This window comes from Phalaenopsis equestris, unplaced genomic scaffold (genome assembly GCF_001263595.1).
Source record: "Phalaenopsis equestris unplaced genomic scaffold, ASM126359v1 Scaffold000002, whole genome shotgun sequence".
NCBI lineage: Eukaryota > Viridiplantae > Streptophyta > Magnoliopsida > Asparagales > Orchidaceae > Phalaenopsis > Phalaenopsis equestris.
In genome coordinates this window covers 61377691-61398552 of record NW_018164444.1, presented here as the reverse complement: position 1 = coordinate 61398552, position 20862 = coordinate 61377691, and the positions used below count along the sequence as shown (strand labels likewise).

Sequence of the window (20862 nt, the reverse complement as noted above, 5' to 3'; positions counted from 1 at the left end):
CCTCCAAGATATGGAGGAGGTCAGTTGGCCCACACGAGAGAGCGAGAGGAGAAGAATTGGATCTTCTCAGATTTCTACAGATGAGAAGACGCCAAATCAAGAAAATATAATGATGATGGCACAATCTTATCTATAATTGCTTTATGACTCAAAATAACATAGTTAAAATAGAAAGTAAAGCATTAGGAAGACAACATATGTCCATGCATTCCCTCTAAAAGCTAGAAAAACTCATCCACCTCCATTTAATTAACGTGTTTTCCAACGTTTAAAAGGCGGCAAAAATTTTTAAATCTAAAAAAAAAGGTGAGCAAGATGGATAAAATCCAGATCTTTCGTACTATCAGGCATATAATCACATAGCTTGGCCATGTAAGAAATATTGGTTCATTGCAAATATATGAAATAAAACATATATTATTATATAATATTCAAAAAACTCAAATCGAATTTTAAGCAATCTATATTAAGCTTGAAATTAACTTGAAGAAAGCTTAAGTTGAGACAACAAGTAGTTCAACTCAAAATTTATCAAGTTGATTTAAAATTGACTAACAAATCTAGAAACTTTCAACTAAAATTTCCACTCCAAGAGATCATATCTGGCCTTATAGATAAATCGAGATATCTTCTATTAATGTTACATTAATAGAAGATATTGCATGTTCAAGAGTACCCATAAATTTACCCATAAATTCTGGTTTTTTTGTAAGACATATCGTATTGCATGCTTTCCCTCAAAAGATATATGCAGATTCATTTTACCATTACAAAAATAAATATTTGACTACACGGTCCTCCTTTGTGATACTAATCAAATAAGGATGTAAGATGTTTAAATGTTTTTGAATCTAAATCTCCATATCTTATTTATAATTATACTGCACATAATGAAACAATATATATTTATTAGCCAATTCTAGCACCTCTTCCACCATTAATCAGAATTCCTCCAAAGATTTTGCACATGACTACTTAAGAAAAGAGTTCTATCAAATTCATGCACTATAAGGCATCATAATTTTATAAATTTTATTTTAGGGCTTTTTGTTTGGCTTAAAAAATAATGTAGCTGATCGAAATATAATATATTTTAAATATTCTAAAGTTATTTGGTTAAATGAAAAATAAATCTAGAAGATTATCTTGCGTTTAACTTAAGGTGAAATGAAATCGATGTTAAACCTAGACGTGGACAACGACTACAAAAAATGAAAAATAAATCTAGAAGATTATCTTGCGTCGATGTTAAACCTAGACGTGGACAACGACTACAAAGAGCAATGGTGACTGACGACTGATGGAAAGCGATTGGTGGTCGGCACTAGTGATAGTGGTCTAGAGGTGTTGCCAATAATTGGCGGCATTGATCACCGGTGGGGGCCCTATATGGGTGACTGTAGTGATCGTGGCTTTTGATATATTTGAAACTTGGCCAAACCAAACAAATTTGAAATACACCAAAAATGAACCGCATGATGAATTTCAAGTTCCATAGAATATTACACTATATTCAAAATTCCTCAAATCAAACAGAAATATTTTTGAAACCATTGAATTCTAAATGCAGTATACTGTAAATACATCCAATCAAATGGCCCCTTAAGATTTATGGTATTTAATGGTTATAATGGTTAAATTAGGTAAAAATTATTACATTTTATTGCTTAAAACAGTGCATTATAGATAGATAAATAGTGTGAATACAAAAGGTAGATAATAAATAAAAGAAGATTTTCAATTATGAGGTTCATAACACAAATAAAAGCATATATGTATGACAACATAACTAATTAGTACTTTCTTATAATACATTTTTTAATCTTTTATTTTCTAATATTTTCACTCAAATAGTAGTATATATACCGATTAGCTTTAAAGTTTTACATTAATTGAAAATTAAGGTGTACCCAATACCTTGGTTAAATAATTTTTAATTGTTCTAAAGTTGGGAACATAAATAACAAACTTCTTAGCAATCAACATCAATGTGTTTTGATCTTTCATGAAGCATAAGATTATGAGCGACGTAGATAGCCAAACGATTGTCAAAATTTAAACCTATAAGTTGAATAATTGAAAGCTTAAGTTCTTTCAGAAGAGTCTTAACCCACATCATTTCACACCATATTTCAAGATTGTATATTCTGTCCCAATGCTTCATCTGACCATAATTTTTTATTTCTTGTTCTTTCATAAAACCAAACTGTCTTCTACAAACACAGAATACCCAATGTAGAACTGATAAAATCAAGGGATCCAATTTAGTCAACATTAAAGAACGAGCTCACATTCAAATGCACATCTTTCAATACGGAAGTCGTTTTTCTTAATAACTTCTTGCTTCAGATCATAATTGTTTAATTTTTATTCTTTCCTAAAACCAAATTGTCTTTTACAATGATAGAATACCTGGATGTAGACCTGCTATAATCAAGGGATCCAGCATGGTCAACAATAAAGACAAAGCCCACATTCAAATGCACATTCTTTCAATATAGAAGTCATTTTTCTTAGTAGCATATTGATGTATCTAAGAATATGAAGAATAGTTCTTCAATATTCTTGTTTAGGAGTTAGCATTTATTGACTTACAGCAACAACAACAACAACAACGACGATGACAACAACAAAGAAGACAACTAGTCTAGTGACAGTAGGATTAGGGGTGAAAACGACCCGAGCTTGAGCGAGCCCAGGTTCAGGTCATGTTCGGCTCGTTAAAATATATCACTATTCGTATTCGGCTCATTTATATATCGAGAGCAAAAAATTTGATCATGTTTGGCTCGTTTGCTTCGTAAGCCAGACATGAGTTGTTCGCAAACAATAAGCTATTTTGAGAGCCCTAGTCACGTTGTCGTAGAATGTTAAGAGTAGAAGCGAGATTTAAATCTTATTATTTATATTAAAATAGAATATAATATATTTTTATTATGTTTCTTAATTAATGATTTTAATTGATTATAAACCTTTTATTTCGAGCTAAAACGAGCCGAACAAGAAACAAACAAAGCTTTGTTCATGTTCGGCTCATTTATATATCGAGGGCAAAAATATTATTTGTGTTCGGCTCATTTGATGAGTGAACGAATCGAACACGGGCTACTTAACGAGTCGTTTTAATAACCTTAGATAAGATTGATTTTATAATCAACTGTCAATAAGAAAAGTTATCTTCAAAATATTTTCTCTATATTCATAATTTTTTAAGTACTGATAAGAATATTAACAGATTTACAAACTAATGGACTAAATTCTTTATTAAATTTAATTGCATGCTTCCTCCGAGCTAAAAAAATTATCTTAATGTGGGCAAATTCAATGGCCAAGTTTTTAAATCAGCTAAACTCTTTAGTAAGAATGATTCTTGAAATAGAGAGTGAATTCATAAAGATTGTATCATTGGAGATCTAAACAATAGTAAACAGTTATAACAACAATAGCCTTTTTAGGAACAAGAGTGACCAAGAAAGATGCAGCAAATAATTCAAGAAAAATGTTTATTCATAGACCAAAAGGAATGGACAAATAAGAAAGAAAAATTTTAAGGGTAACACAAAAGAAAATTGCCCAAAATACAAGCCAAAAAGGGGATGACATTACGAAGAATATTTGAAGGGAATCGATTAACAAAATAGCAGATAATCAGCACAAGATGACCTCATACATGACATGGAACATCAATGTCTGTGCTAAGTGAAGTAAATGGTAACGCTTACAATCAACAATCCCATACTATTGAGATGTATAAAGACAAGATCTATGATGTATGATTTCACTATTAGCATATAATAATAAAAATGGAACTCTCAAAAATCATCAATGCAATATCAGTACGAAAAATCTCAAATCATAACAAAAATTATAATATAGTTTCTTGATAGAATATGTAACAGAGATAAAATGTCAAATCAACACTTAAGTAAATATATTCAAGAATCAGAAGAATGATCATTAAGAAAACAAAATAAAAAATAAATAAAACCTAGATTTGTGAGGAAAGAGTTCGGACCCAAAATATCTAAATGTAATAAATCAAAAAAAGACACAACTTGGATTGCATAAAAAATGAAAATGACACCTGATGATATTTATCAATCCTACAACCATTACATTAAAACTTAAAGAGTGAAAAGCGGGATAGTCATTGTGGTGGAGGGCCACCAAATGATAATGCCACTAATATGGAATGACAATGAAAGACACTGCACGTGAGAATCTGAGGATTAAGTAGTAGATTCCATCAAATTCAACAAATCCATTTCCCAGGCTGAGATTTTAGAACTCATAATAAGAAGTAAATAAAACTAAAGAGCAGTTGTGAGTGTGAGACAATGAAATGTAATTGAATTTCTAAGAATTTTGGAAACATATAACACATCTAGAGAGAAAAGGCCTAAAAAAAACACAAAACATTTGCTAGAAAAAGAAAAACAAAACCATTATGAATAAAAACAAGAGGGAGTAAGGACATCAAAAAGAGGAAAATAAGTGGTGATTATTTATAGCATCTGAAGAGGCACCAAAGTTTAAAATATAGGATGTAACAATAAAAGCAATCAAAACAAAATCAGAAGAGGAAATGACGAAAGAAATAGACACAAATGTCTAGGAGTGTTGAATAACAATGTCATAATCCTCTAAAGATGAATTGATTAATCTAAATAGGTTTTCAAGGTTGAAGCATCAACGGTTTTCAAAGGGGAGCTACAACATGTTGAATAATTGAGATATCCACGAGCATGGTCTAGCTCCATTCTAAGGGATGATTAGAATGGTCACCGTAAGAGGAAGGAAATAAAAGGCTCTTCCTCCATGACCATGACAATCTTGCCAATTAAAATCATCATAGAAAAGACAAAGTAGTAAGAAATTGGCAATGAAGGAGGCGTGAGATTAGCGACCCAATGGACTAGGAAAAACATTAGCAATATTTGGAATGATAAAGTTGACCATAATCCATATTTGACTATGTTAGATAAAAAGACAAAGCCTAGAGAGAGACCTGCAACAAGAAATTCTCAATCTACTTTTTCCAGACAATCTAATCATAGATTTTGGAGAAGTTCATCCAATTTTTCCCATAAGATATTATAGTATTCCTGAAGGCTAATCATAGAGGGAATAAAAATCATTATAGAACATAAAGTTAAAATAAAGGAGATTATTTGCTTGGAATAGATAGAATGAATAAAGTCCTCCTGTCTCCTATCTGTCTCCTATCTCCTTCATTGTCGCAGCCTGCAAACTCTTTCACTTGCTGCCCACTGCCATAATCTGCACCCATACCCAGCCGCCCTTGCAGCCCTAATCCCGGATAGCCGCGCCACGTCGAATCGGTTGCGTGGTTGCAGTCAGAAATCCAAGAAATCATCATTTTTGTTGTTTTCTGTTCGTCAACCACCTCACCCACCATCCCACTACCTTCTACATCTCACCAACCCATCTCCACCACCCTTGATACCCAAGCCACGTGTCATGTGTAGGGTGTGTTGTTATTTCCATTTTCGTCTAGTTGGTTGCAATTTTCCTTTCAGTGTGTGAGATATAACAATCTGATCGGCTTTCCAGTAATAATATTTGATTTTTCTATAGTGGTTTGGGTTAATTATGGTATCACAAATACTTTTCATTTAAAAATATTAATTGTGCCATTGCAAGTAAGAGGTAACCAGGAGTTGAAGTTTCCATGAGAAAAAAGAGCAAAAATGGAATGCCCATAACCATAGAAAATAGTTTGTACCACTAAATTTCATGGTGATACTAATATTAAAGGTTTTCAACTTAAAAAAAGTGGTGAAAGCTATGACAACGTAAGGAAAGACAGCGAAACAAATACACACTCAAATCATGGGGATGAAAGAAAGCGAGAAAGAGCATGCCCAAGGTAATTAGAGAGAGGCAAATGAGACATTCTAAGGGAGGGATGCAATGGCGGTAGCATAAACTGGCTAGGGTATATGTGAGGGCACTAATAGGTTTTGGCAGAAACAAAGTAGGAATGAAAAGATGCCAGCACCAGCAAGCAAGAAGTGGAATGTGGTAGCCCGTAAAAGCGGTAAAAAAAAAAAAGCAAGCATGGAGCAATTATAACATGTGTGCTAAAGCTGAAAAGAGGGAGGGGGTGTATAATGAGGCTAAATGTTAGACCTTGTTCTAATCCTATGTTAGAGCAGAGTAAAATTGTCTTACTAATGACAATAGTACATAATTATATGCAAGTAAAGTGAATACTAAAGGCATGAAATTTGAAAAGAATGCCTTCAACTATGAGAAAAAATAACAATAGAAATATATTTAATGTTGATCATCTAACTAATAGTATCTTGTAATCCTATTTTCAATCTCGTACTCTCTAGTGAAGACTATCTTTATTTTGAATTTAATTATAGAATGTTAAGATAATCTAAATGTAAGCTATAACTAGGTTTGAATTGAAATTTAGGGAAAATATTTAAATATGGATTGGATGAATGTTATTTTGATCATAAATGATGAATTATAAACAAAATTTAAAAGAACTCCTCACCATTATTCTATCCTTTCTCGCTCCATTGAGTTTCATCTTCCAAGCTCCAGTCATGGCTTCCATAATTTATTCTCCAGTCATTTATTTCAGAAATTATTCAATTCAACTAGTAGTTGTTGCTTGATCTTCGTTGCACATTTTAAAATAAAATTACTTCAGGTAAATTAAAGTGCTTTTACAGTTAAAAAATCAGAAAAGATTAAATAGAGTGAACCACTCCTCATCCTTCTTTCATTTTTAGTCAACCTTGATTGGCCCATGGATTGTGAGAGCTAGCACTCCCAAGTTTAGTGGTACTCTTTTTTATGATACACCTTATAATTCAATGTTACAACAAAAGCGGAAAGGAGAAAATGACCATCTATCAAAGTTAATTTGAATAACTTAAACCAAATATAAAATAGGATTTATTGTGTATGACTTCTATTGGCATGTCCTCAAATCTCATTTAAAAGCACATAGTTGATCACAAAATATAAATTTTTTTTTATTTGATGAATTTTAGCTTGGGCAGTGTATTCTTTTTTGGGAATCATAGGGTTACTCTTTTTATGTTCTTATTGATAAAATAAGTGAAATTGGACTAGCATGCAGGACTGTGTTATAGTAAATCATATTCTTGTGTTTCTGAAAAAAGATTCCCGCATGCAATTGCTTATTATAGCTACTTGTCCAATAAAACTATTTGGGGGCATTTACATACATGCCGCCCAATTCATATGTATTTACATATCTAACACCAAAACTTTGATTAGTACATTTATATCACCCAAATCTTTCATATCACATTAAAAAATACCACTGTTTTAACTTTCCAAAATTGAAAGACACCTTTTCATGCATAGGTAAGGTGGCATATATGTAAAAAAATTGAAGTTTAGTTGTTAGATATGTATATACGTAAGAATTGAGTGGTATATATGCAAATCTTCCAACTATTGAACATGTAAAGCATACCTGAGTCACGTTTTAAGCATTTGAAACACAGAAACAATGGGACCAAACTAAGTTGCATGAAAAAATAGAAACATATACCTGCTGCAGATTTATAAAAGTCATGTGACTCCAAGCAGTCGCTGCCGTCTTCAACTGAATGACGATGCCATATCTCAATCAGGTGAAATCCATGTATCATGATAGCCTACAAAATATTTTTTTGGGGAAAAACACTTTATTTTCTGCTTCTATATTTACATGCCTATAGAACATTCCAAATTTATGAAAATTATCAGCAAGCATGGTAAAGTAACATAAAACAACAACAATTCACAAAAAATAAAAAATAGCATAACAACGTTAGGGGTGTAACTGAGCCAACCCAACTCTCAAGAGTTGGCTCAAGCTCGGCTCAATAAGTGGTTTGTGAACTAAGGTCGAAAAGCTAAAACGCCAAGCTCAAGCTAACCCCAACACGACTCATTTGCTTGTGAGTGACTTGTTTAAAAAACAATTAATATAAAATATACTCAAATTATATTAAAAATTCAATACTTCATCTTTAAATTATTATAAATATTAAAAAAATGATGATTTACATTTTATATCAAGTGATTTATTATTATTTCTCTCTTAGTTGCTTATTCAATCTATCATTTTATCATAACGCTATGTTGAATTAATATTGTTTTCTCTCTTATATAATAAACAAGCCCGGGTCGTAAGGCTCGAACTCAAAGAATTATGCTCAAACTAAATTATTTAATCAAGCTCAAGCTTGAGCCTAGGTGGCTTGAGTTCGACATGACTCGTTTACACCAACTTACAATATCAATATTAGAGAGAGTTGAAACACAAGGCACTAAAGCACTGCATTATTTTCAACTATTTTCTCCACCAGCCTTGTATGATTTATAGAATTAGAGCACTGGTGGCTTTTTAAATGCATTGCCATACAACCATAATTTGACAATTAATGCTTCTTCCAACAACAACACTCAAATTTTTGGTTAATATTTTATTCATCACGTTTAAAGGCGCAAATTTCTTTATGAAAATCAAAATATAGAATACAAAGTAAATATGAAATTCTCCTAATTTCTTGCCAGCATGAAAAAAATACTATTTTGAAGTTCCTTTTGCTGAATCTTGTATAACTTCTAGACAGTTATTTTAAAATACCATTTCTTTAATCAACGTTGACATCAGTAAAAATTTTCTGAAGCCCTTTCCCCATGGAATGTCTAGGTTGCTATGTTTTCCACATTCCAAATTCATAAACTTATGAGTTGCAGAAGTCCTTACATTTTTTCGCATTTGCCTCAATTATTAAGCCATAAAAACATAAAGGCAGAAAAAAAAAATCCACCTTCATAACAAGATAGCATAAGATGATTGAAACTGCAGAATATTAGAAAATTGGGCATTCATACATGAGATGAAGGATACGAACAAGTAATTACCAGCAATGTCTCAAAAGCTATACTGAAAGGCTCAAAAAACAGAAGCAAAAATAAACTGGATCTGAAAGAAGTATATACCACCATGCACAGCTTTAGCCTGAAAATCAATAACATCCAAATCATGTTTTTCCAATAACAATCTAAACATTATTTAATGGAAAATTTTTCATCAGAAAAAACAAAAAAATAAACACACACACACAGAAAAAAAACAAATTAATGTGCTTATTTGAACACAACAGCCACATGATACATGGATATACACTGCTTTACTGATCCGAGATTAGGAAAAATATTTCTGGTATCATAATAGGTCAGTCAAATGTGTTGGGTCACGCTCCAATGCTAAAGTTTATTATCCCATTTAAATGTTGAAAGCATAAGCCTAAACAGAATATAGCATCTTCCAATGGGGGTAACCATCAATCAACAGGGTTTTAAATAGCGGAATTGATTCGGTTTCACAAGTTGTATTCAGATCCAACCCAAAAATAGCGTGACATAAATATAATCAACCCAAATCCAGCCAATTCAATATACAAGTCAAAAATCACAACTAGAACCTGAGCACATTAAACCCAAACTCAAATCAAACCTGACAGAAAATATTTAAGTTGTGAAGGGCTAGTATCGACCCCACCTGAAAGAACACAATTATTCAATTCAGACGCAACTCAATAACAATAACTTAAAAATTACAGTTTTTAAGACTTTTTCATTAAAACGGGATCAAAATAAATATAGCGTTATTTTTAGGTTGATCATAACTCAATCCAAATTTTTTGAGACACTTAAATTGACATAACCCCACCCAAAAATTATGTGTTGAACCAAATCCGGATTTTTCATGTCGAGTTCAAGTTGGATTTTCATGTTGGGTCCTGGTGACACCCCTAGTTTTAAACACACAAGCAAACCAATTATTTAAGATCAAATCTCACCGTGAGACATACTTCCTTAATCATTACAAGTGACAAAAAAATTTAAAAAAAATAAAAAACTACATATGATTTTATATCAAAATCCGCAAACTAAAATCATTTTAAGGCTGAAAAAAGGTGTTAATAGTGAATAGAGATGTTTGATGGCAACTAGACCTCACATTATAAATTAAATTGAGTAAACAAAAATTTCAATCGATGCATGAAATGTAGCTTTTATCGTAAATTCAAGAGGCTTTTCCAGTTCTCATAGAAATTTCAGCAAGCATATAGCACACATAATAGATAGTGCAACTATGACGAATTCTAACACTATACACTGACAAGTTCAACATTTCATTAATGTTTAGGTTTCATTCATTCAATAGAATGATAGCTCAACCATATTATTTACCATTTTTGTAGCAACAACTAAGTTTCTAACTAATACAAATTCATCCTCCAAGTCTATATGCTAGAAAATTAATTAAAAGAGAAAGACTAAATCAACAGGAATCTTTGATTCATGTTTCATATAGTTATGAGAATCACTAAAAAAAGAAAATTACTTCGAGCAAAACATACTAGAAGCAGAAAAAGAAGAGAACGCAGAGAATCAAAAGATCTTATCAAAGCTGCATTTTCTAAGTTACAGGTAAGATGTCTAAGTAAAGAAACTGGGTTTCCACAAAAAATCAACGAGCCAAACCACCTGGCAAATGGACATTTCTACATTCAGAGGGTTGAAATATTCTCAGCTATTGAGTGCACTTCTTTCAGAAGAAGAAAGATCAATGCACAGAAATATTAAAATCAATACAAAAGGCTAGCACTTCCCTCTACTACCATATTAAACCAAAATTAAAAGATAAAGAAATGCAATTAACAAACAGGAGCAAAAACTAAAAAATGTGGTAATAAAGCCTTTAATCATTTAATTGCCCTCTCCTGATAAGCCCCCCACCTTAAGCTATCAGTCCAAAGCTACTATGTTTTCCCATTGCCCATAATATTCTTAAGCTACCAAGGGTCACTAAATTGTCATTTATTTTGGGAAATGCCTTGTAATGTTTTTTATTATCCAATTTCTCCAAATAAAGGCACAGTATAAGTCAATTTCCTGATGATCACAAGCATCAATGACAACTTGAACAGCAACATGGTTGAATCTTTTCAACTATTTTATTGAGTATAATAGAAGCTTTTGGAATAATCATACAAATCACAATCATGATCTCTGGTATGTTATAAAATCGTGATATAAAATATCACTACAAAATAATAGGATTATTAAAGCTCTCCACCTTTCCTTTCTATGGTTCTTTTGTTTCTTACTTTAAAATATTTAATGCGTAGCTTCAACGCACCTCATGTAGTGTAATGTTTGTTAAATGATAATGGAATAAGCAAAAGATATTTCAGTACTTATATCATCAGAAAATTACACTTATTTTCTTCAACATACCCTCCCTTTGCAAATCTTCTCAGGCATTTAGCACAGGTTTACACCCACTATATTAATCAAGTTACTATTTATTGAAAAGAATGCAGAAGCAGTATCAACATCAGCAGATTTTTATGACCATATGAAATACACAAACTTAATAATTAAGAGCAGAACCACTTTACGAACCATAACTATAGTTTAATTTCTGCCATAAAACATTTAATGATTAACAGAGAAATATTCAGTGATGCAAATAGCGTCAGAAAAGTTGCAATATATTTGAGAATAGCAAATCCTAGTGATCTATGAGACTATTTTAACAGCAACCTTGGGTAATAGAAACTGATTTATACTTAAAGGAGTCTGCTAACATAAATAGATCAATGAAGATGCATTATAAGCTATGATACATACCAAAACATATCAGCAGCAAGCACAAGTAATAAAGCAGAAAATACACGGAAATATTTGATGGGTGTGGTGGTAGGTGATGCATTTAGCCGCTCAAGCCGATCTTTAGCAAGGGATTGAAGCATCTGCTTACAATAAATAAAACTGAATCCACGTTAAATAAAACAATCACTTTTAGAACTAAGAAATGTTTATAGCAAAAGCTCAGCAGATTTTACCTTGAGGGAACAAAGAACAACCAGCCAAGTTGACCATAAAACAGTTTGCGAAAAATTAGGTGGTACAACCAAAGGAAGAAAAGTTCCCTGCTCAAAAATGTATCACAACATACATTAACAGTACATAGAAAGAAGAACCATCAACTGGAAATTGTTAATAAAATGGCTAGAGAATCTGGCTAAAAATAGCCACAAAAATAATATTTTCTTCAAAAAAGTTGATAAATAGCCTACAAAAGCAAAGAAAAAAATTAACAGTATTATATAGTGGAAATTAAGTGCATATTGAACTAACATCCAAATAACTGGATTTCTATAAATTACCAAATAGTCTGAAAACTTGGATAATTCTAAAAGAGCAACTTTACATTTTTAATAATCAAAATCTATAAGAGTAGCATGAAAGCAATTGGGCAATGCCAACCAAGTAGGCTGCAAGGAAATTAGATTTGTCCTTTGAAAACCATCTTCAACAGCTGAAGATTGCAAAAAAAGTTCAAAAACGCATAAATTGTAATTTTATGCACATTTCTAACATACTTTGTTCATCTTTACTTCAAAACAAAATATGAAGTGCTGAAAAGGAACAAACCCAATCAAAATCATACTATACCAGAAGAGTTAGCATTGTTAATGTCAACCTGAGAAAAAAATTCATAGTTCTATATAGCCACATCATTGTAAGATTTTTTCTTATAACTTGCTAAATTAAATGCCCTTGAAAAATTGTCCATTTCTTGCAGAATTGTATTTCGCAATGTCAAATTGAATGCAGAATAATATTTCATCATTTATTCATCCAATATTCTGTAAAAAAGTACCAAACACAAAGGGTTTCGACAAACTATGAGGTTTGCAGAGAGTTGATGCAGCAGAAGGCATGTAGGATAAATATTACTTATGACTTCTAATGCAAACCAAACATATGATGTGAAAAAATGAATACAACAAACATGTAGAACCTTTTAGGACACGATATTTTATCTATTTATAAGGCTCAAATCTGGGGCAGATTTTTGGACATCCTATTTTGCACTAGCCATTTGCATTAAAGATGAATTCGATCCACACATCTGCAAAACGAGAGAACTAGAGCAATGGTTCACGCTAATGATGCAACGATAGTAAAGAATGACCAATCAAGAAAATAATAAGGAAAATTTTATGTATTCTTATTTTAATCCTCATATTACCATTATCTACAGTTTGCTCGTGTCTCAATTATTGTGTACAACAGTACGATGAAGATTTTGCTTCTTTGGATGAGGAAATTATAGTATGACAATCATTTAGATAGTACCCTATATATGAGAAGTACACAAGGGCTTTTCTTAATTTACTGTTGCTTGGGGATATGAGATTCATTAGTGGAGTATAATCTTCATTATGTCATTTATTTGTTAATCACCTCATCAATTTTTTTTCATGCTCTTAAGCTTGTGAGAATTTAATTCTTACAGTTTTTAACTCATTATTTGAATGCATGCTTTCTGCTTTTCATGTTTTGGAAGTGAAGCGTTTTTTTTCCTGTGTAAGATTAGATGAGAAATATCCTTTTGATTGAGGAATTGATGCTTGTGAAATACTCCAATCTGTTTCAAGATGATCTTTCTTAGGGGTAAAACATGGAAATTGATCAGGCCTTCAAAGGTATTAATATTTGAGTTCTGCTTTTTCTTCAGTCAGGTCAAAGACTATGTATGGAAAGAAAATTATTAGTTGTTAGAATATACCTACTTCGCCGCAATTCTTCACTAGAAACTAATATTTATTTTGTAAATTTGTTTCATAACTGTTATTAGTCTATTTTATAGCAACATGCCATGTCCTGCACTCTCGGTTCATAGTTTCTCCCTTGATGATTCTATGATATCGTTAATTCTAATCAAATAAACCAAGCTGATTTCCCACTTCTGCGTGACTTCTTGCTATATTTTCAAAGTGCTTTGATTCACTATTTCTTAGTCAGAACATCATGCCATTGAAGGATGTTTAAATTAGTTTTTCTCAGTTGTTTTTTTGTTGTAGCCACAGCAACTGAAAAAGCCAATTTGCTTGGCACGTCACAAAACTTTTAATCAATATTTATTTTCCCTTTCAAGGCTTCTTCCATAAATGGTAGAAATTTTTATAATTGTTTTTTATTGTAATTTATCTAAATTTCAAAGTAGCATCTTTTATGTTAAACTTTTTATTAATATTTATTTCCTTCTTTATACTTAACATCTGTTGTAATCAATGATACAACGGTGGATGACTTCCTTTTTATGTATTTATATCCGCAACTTTATCATGATTTATCTGATTAGAGGCAGAATGCCCTTTGCTGAATTTTTAATTAATTTTACTTTTATTTTATATATCTCTTTATCATCTTAACACTGTCGTTGCCGGTCCCAAGCCCGGATGCGAAAAGTGGAGGGTTGCGTTAGGTAGTCTACAGCCAGCGCAAAACTTGTCGAAAAAATCATGACATGAATCCTTTTGATCATTGTGTAAGTGCTAGGGCGTCCCCTGGAAGCGACGCGCTGTATAGTCTGAATACAGTGAAAAGTGTGCAAGGGCCGCTACACCAGCGCCCGGGTGTAGTGTTAAATAAACAAGGGTTCCCTCATTACGGGGGAATGCAGGTAAAGAAGTTAGTCCATGAAACAAATGAAACTGATATTAGGATAGGATCTTGGAATATAGGCGCTCTCAATGGTAAATTAATGGAATTAGTTGATATTATGATTCATAGGAAAATTAACATCTTATGTATTCAAGAAACTAAGTGAGTTGGAGAAAAAGCTAAGGAGATTGATAATTTAGGTTTTAAACTTTGGTATTTTGGTAAGAGTCGCATTAGAAATGGTGTAGGTGTGATTTAAATAAGAGTTTGAAAGATAATGTTGTAAAAATTAATAGAGTTGGTGATAGAATTATAGTCCTTAAGATTATCTTTGATACTAAGAGTCTGTTTGGGGCAGCTTATTTGGTGCGGTGGCGTTTTGAAAACTCACCTGACATGTTTGGGTAAGTTGCATTTTGGCAGCTTATGCTTTTTCAAAACACTGAAAACAACGTTTTCACACCGCACTTGTCTAGGTGCGGTGGCAGTTTTCTAGCAGTGGTCTAGCTTTTCCAAGAAAATAAAAATTTTTAATAGTCATCGCACTTAGTTTATCAGCAGATTGTTTTTAATCAGCTTATCAGCAAATTATTCAATAAGCTGCAGTTGCCCCAAACAGACCCGTACCTACAAGTGGAGGACTTCCTTCCCTTGGAATTGAGTAGCACTGATGTGATTTTGGGCGGTCTCAAATGCTTGGGGAGATGAAAGTATATTGGAAATACTTGACAATAGAGTTCAAGGTGGGGTAGGAAGATGGTGTTGAAAGGAGATGCTAGCCTACGTAGAACCATAGTTTCGCTCAAAACCATGGTCAAGACGTACGAGGAGTAGAGTTGGGCTATTTGGTGGAGTCTCAGAGCATAAAAGAAATCCGGGATCCCGAGTCACAAGAGTTCCCCAAGGGTGTTCAACAGCTCCTACAGTAGTTTTCAGACATCTTTCATCAGCTTGGTGAATTACCGCCACCACGGGAGCACAAGCATGCCAATACCATGAAGGAGATTGTCCCTCCTATCGGTCTCAGACCATACCAGTATCCTCAAATTTTAGAAGAATGAGATGGAGAAGTTAATCCAAGTGATGCTTGAAGCTGGGATTTTCAAGTCCAGTGTAAGTCCCTTTTCCAGTTCAGTCTGATTAGTGAAGAAAAAAGATGATAGTTGTAGATTTTTTGTGGACTACCGAACTTCGAACAATGAAACTATATTGGACAAGGTTTCTATCCATGTGATTGATGAACTGCAACATGAGCTTTATGGGGTAGTTAATGTTCTTGAAAATTAATCTTAAGTTGGGATACCACTAAATCAAGATGAATCCAGTTGATATGAACAAGATAGTGTTCAGGACACATGAAGAACATTACGAGTTCCTAGTAATTATGTTTGACCTCACCAACGCTCCGACCACATTTCAGTCTCTCATAAATCGGGATTTTCAGCCCTTCCTTAGGAAATTCGTCCTAGTCTTCTTCGATGTCATTCTGATCTACAATTGTACAAATACGGCATGTGGGGCACCTAAGGACGATCTTGAAAAAGTTAACGGAGCACTAGTTGTACGCCAACTTGAAGAAATGTTCCTTCTTTTGCACAATTACAAGTGGAGTACCTAGGGCACGTGGTGACCAAGGCAAGAGTAGCAGCGGGCCAATCCAAGATTGAGGCTTGGTGGACTGACCTTTACGAAAGAGCTTGAAGGACTTGATAGAGTTCCTAGGTCTCACCAGATAATATCATAAATTTGTGAGGGGTACGACACAATAGCATTATCACTAATAGAGCTGTTGAAGAAAGACTATTTCAAGTGAAGGGAAACAGCAACACAGACCTTCGAACATCTGAAGAGATACATGACCAATGTTCTAGTATTAACAGACTTCAGTAAACCATCTGTGGTAGAAACGGATACGTCAGAAGACGAATTAGGAGCAGTACTCATGCAGGCTCAGCAGTCGATTGCCTAATTCAGCCAGGTGCTCGCAACTAGGAGGAGGCTCAGCTTGTGTACAAGCAAAAGTTGATGGTAATTATATTGGCCATCATAAGTGGCGACCCTACCGGTTGGGTCGACACTTTCTAGTCAGGTTAAATCAGATGAGCTTAAAATATCCCTTGGAGCAGAGGATGATGGTTGAGGAATAACAGAGGTGGTTATCTAAGCTAATGGGCTATGATTTTGAGATTCAGTAATGGCCAAGGTTGGATAAGAAAATCGAAGATGCACTAACGAGATTATCGATGAGCCTCAGCCGGCAGCGTTATCGGTACCCTTGGTCCTAGATTGAAAAGCTCTGCGACGGAAGAACAAGCAAGATATAAGATTGGAAAATATGAGAAAAGTTGAAGCTGCACAACCAGGTGCAGTTCGTGTTGCCAAGTGGAACGGAGTAAATCTATTGTAGAAGTTTCACGACAATGCAATTGTAGGACACTCGAGAAAACATAAGACATACAGTCTTCTATCGCCAGAGCTTTATTAGACAGGGATGTGCAGAGATGTAGAGAAAGTTGTGGCAATGTGTGATGTGTGTCAATGACACAAGTACTTTACCATGGTTACTACAATCCTTAGATTATAATGATGTGTTTGGCGCATGCCTGTGTTCTATATTTTCAATAACATGTCGTATCTGTGTCCGCATGTTCGCATTGATGCAACATAATTGACGATAGATGTGGAGCAATACGTTTGACAGTACAGAGTTTCACCTCGCCAAAACTAGAGGGCAAAATGGAGGGCTTTGCACACCATTACTAGTACGTGAGGCCCTTGAATGGATGTTAGCGAGGATTTTGTAATGGTCTCCCAAGGACACAGCGGAACAAGGATTCAGTAATGGTCGTGGTTGGCATGTTCTCAAAGATGGTTCATTTCTTACCTTACAACCAGACATTGGATAGATCAAATGTCGTTGACCTATACACCTAGGGGATCATAAAACTACATAGAATACATAAAACCATTACATTTGAAAAGTACTCCAAATTCTTAAGTCAATTCTGAAGAATCCTATGGGAAAAACTTTGTATTAAAATACAATTCAGCTCAGCAACTCATCCACAAAGAGAAGATCATAAGGAAGTGGTGAATGTGTTGTATATCTCTTTATCATCTTCTTTTGAAGTCAGTGTAAATGTAAATTAAATGATTGGAGTTGATTTTAGTGTAAATTTCATTGTTAAGGATGCTCATCATATTATTCGATAAATTTTTAATTCATGTATTTTGTTTTCATTTCTATTCTTCTTTGAAATAATAAATCTTAAGCTTAAAGTGCAGAATTTGCTATTAAGTTTTTATGGAATTATATTATAGTCGGCAGATAACCTTCTATTGCTATAAATTAGAAAAACTGTATGTTGAATATGAAAAACCACCAATAATTTTAATTAATTAAAGAGAATATCAACATATAACTGAATTAATTTTTCTCTAAATTCATTCCAATGAAAACCTTGTGAATTTGATCATAGCTGCTTAAAAGGAAGTTCAGAACATAAGAAATCTAAAATAAAAATAGGTTCACTTACACAACCTAAGCAAGATAAAAGCAACTCAGAATCATAATTTTTTAAGTTACTGCCTAAGTATATCAATAGTATGCATATGGACAAATAAATCATAATTTTGCTTAACTACATATATTAGATATGTCCTAAACATCAGAGCTATTAAAATTAGCATGCAATTCATGCTACTGTTTGTTAAATATTATCTTTTTTTTTTTATTTATTGATTATAATTGATTGAGTCTATGATTTTCATCATTCTTGTGCTTTGCCGTCATCACAATCCTTTGTCAGTGATTTTGAAAGAATTGGTATCCTTTTCACAGCCATCATACGCTCAATGGTAATAATGTTTAAGGTTTTTGGAATTAATACTCATTAGGTTCATGTTATGCTCTTTTCCTATCTATCTACTACACTATTTTGTTGTCACGTGCATGTTCTAGTGGACTTAATAATTCACCATTAATATTACTGTTGACCTCATTTTTGTGAGGTCTTCTATTCTCCTCCTTAGAGTCTAGGATCTAGTTCTAGAAGTTCTTATTGACCGTCTTAGAAAACTAGAATGGAGGCTCACCCTTTTAGAAAATTCTAGCCAATTCCTATTTTCCTTTGATGTCTGACATCTTTGGCACAAGACCATCGCCTTATGAACGAGCGGTTATGGGCTATTTTGCGAAGATTCAAGGGAAATGTTCCAAATAGGACTTCAAGCCTTAGGAAGACATCGTCACGAGTCTTTTTCGTTACATACACACATCAAAGGCACAAAGTTCACAGAATTGCACGAAATCGGACTTCAATTAAGCCCAAAGGACGGGTGAAAATGCGAACTTCTCCGGATGACCTCCGACGACAAATTGGACTGCGCCAACGCGTTCGGGATACCATTTTTGGTAGGAAAGGACACCCATATTGCCATATTTTTTACACGAGAAAATTGACACGTAAATCGAAGAATTCGTCAAAATGACATCCGATGGCGAATTGGACCGCGCCAGCGCGTCCGGAACATCGAAAATATCTAGAAAGGACATTCAATTTGCAATGATTTCACACAAATTAAAATGGTCAAATTAAATTTTTTACTTTAAAAATTAAATATTTTCATACTTATATTTCTAATTATATAGTATTTATAAAACCTAAACTCTATTCACCTTACCCACGACATTTTTTTTTCTTTCCCTTCTCCGACCGAGAGCAGCTCAGGCCTGCCCTAACTCTCGCGACTCATCTTCTAGACAGGGATCGATCGGGCGACGCCATGGCTCGCCGAGCCCAATCTTCCTCTCCCGCGTCTTCTCTGCCAGTCGCGCCTCACACGCGGTCCATTCACGCATGCGGCCTCGTCTCCTCGAGTTCCTCTCGACCGAACAACCCTCCAACGGTGGAACTCCACCTGGCCAACCCTTCCTCTGCCCTAGGCCGCATTTCCTCCGCTCTAAATGCATTTCTTCTCATCCTTTACCTGATTCGGCTACTAGGGAGGTTGGTAGGTGGCTTCTCCTTCCTCTTTTCTTTGCTTTATACTCCCACTTGGGGGGCCACTTGGGGAGGGTTTAGAGGCTGACCGAAATTTTCTGAGAGTGGGGAGGTGCTGCCAAAATCTTCTCTAATTTCAATCCTACTTGTTCTTTTCATCCTCTACGTCCACGGCCTGAGGGTTGTTGAAAAATTTTGAAAGAAGTTCTTAAGGGATTTTAGGGAGATTTGGATGCTTTTCTACCTCTATCATTCATTCGATTAGAAGAATTTCTTTTCGGTTTTCCCTGTTGGAAAGGAAGCTTTGTTCCTTTGCTGTTCGAAGATCTTGGAAGCTTGAATTTGTAACGCCGTAAGCTGAAGATCGTGAAAAAATCTTCGTGAGTTGCTATTGGAGTAATTTTCCAAGTCTGCTTTACTCCTTCTTTGTTTTAAGTTTACAAAAAGAAGAGGTATTCTTCTCTTCTCCCCTATTTTATATTATTTCATATATCATGAAACATGGAAATTCATTTTTAGGCTTAAGCATGAATATTTCCTAGAAAAATCTGAATAGAGCATGTATAGGCTGCCTTTATTTTTCTTGTTTGAGATATTTGGAAGTGTCATAATGCTAGTTTTGAAAAGAGATTTGCCCCTCTAGAAATGCATATTAGAATGAGTTATCAAAGGCCTTTACTACTCATGTTCTAAATGGATGTTAGCTCATGCTTATCTATCTCATGTTACCTATCATTATTTGAAATATATGTTGGAAATTTTGGCTTTCTTTCTTTGTTCTTTGCTGAAGCAATTTATTGTTTAAAAAAAAAAGGGGATGATTTTGTTTAAAAAAAAAAAAAGAGAAAGATGGTTTAAGATCCTATTTATGCTATTCTGCTTTCTGTTGCCTGTCCCTGTTCGAAGCACACATATTGAATGCAAATTTTGGGTTTTCATGTTGCAAAGAGGAGCTGTTTTGGCCCATATGGTGGGCCTGAGTCTAGTTCCTTGAGATCAAATGTTAGCTAAAAAAATTTTCTATGTTTTAATACATTTTGGAAGGCTCAGTCTTGGCCTCATGATAGCTGGAAATTGCATTTTACTTAGCTTACTTGGTGTATTCGGTTTGGTTCCTTTTGATATCACGTCTTGGCTGAGTTCTTTGCTGCTTTAGCCATTTGATGGGCCCGGTTTTGTTCCTATATTGGAAATCATATTTTTTATGAATTGGAAACTATTTTTTGGGGCTCACATTCTGCTTCTTTTGCTGCCCCTTATTGAAATATATGCTAGAAGTTGTTTTAAATGCTGGAAATTACATTTTTGGGGCTCTCATTCT

At 33.8% G+C, this 20862-nt stretch overlaps 1 protein-coding gene across 5 annotated transcripts in view; it reads right to left on the bottom strand.

The window, feature by feature from the left end:
* LOC110030153 (E3 ubiquitin protein ligase RIN2-like) overlaps positions 1–20862 on the bottom strand; it is a 65287-nt gene that overhangs the window by 32985 nt on the left and 11440 nt on the right. For all 5 annotated transcript variants that reach the window (XM_020732766.1, XM_020732742.1, XM_020732771.1 and 2 more), the window contains exons 4-7: positions 11928–12014; positions 11713–11834; positions 8932–9028; positions 7568–7673 (exon numbers count right to left, since the gene is read on the bottom strand). In XM_020732766.1, the coding sequence (XP_020588425.1) occupies positions 7568–7673; positions 8932–9028; positions 11713–11834; positions 11928–12014 (412 nt within the window). The remainder of the gene's footprint in view (positions 1–7567; positions 7674–8931; positions 9029–11712; positions 11835–11927; positions 12015–20862) is intronic.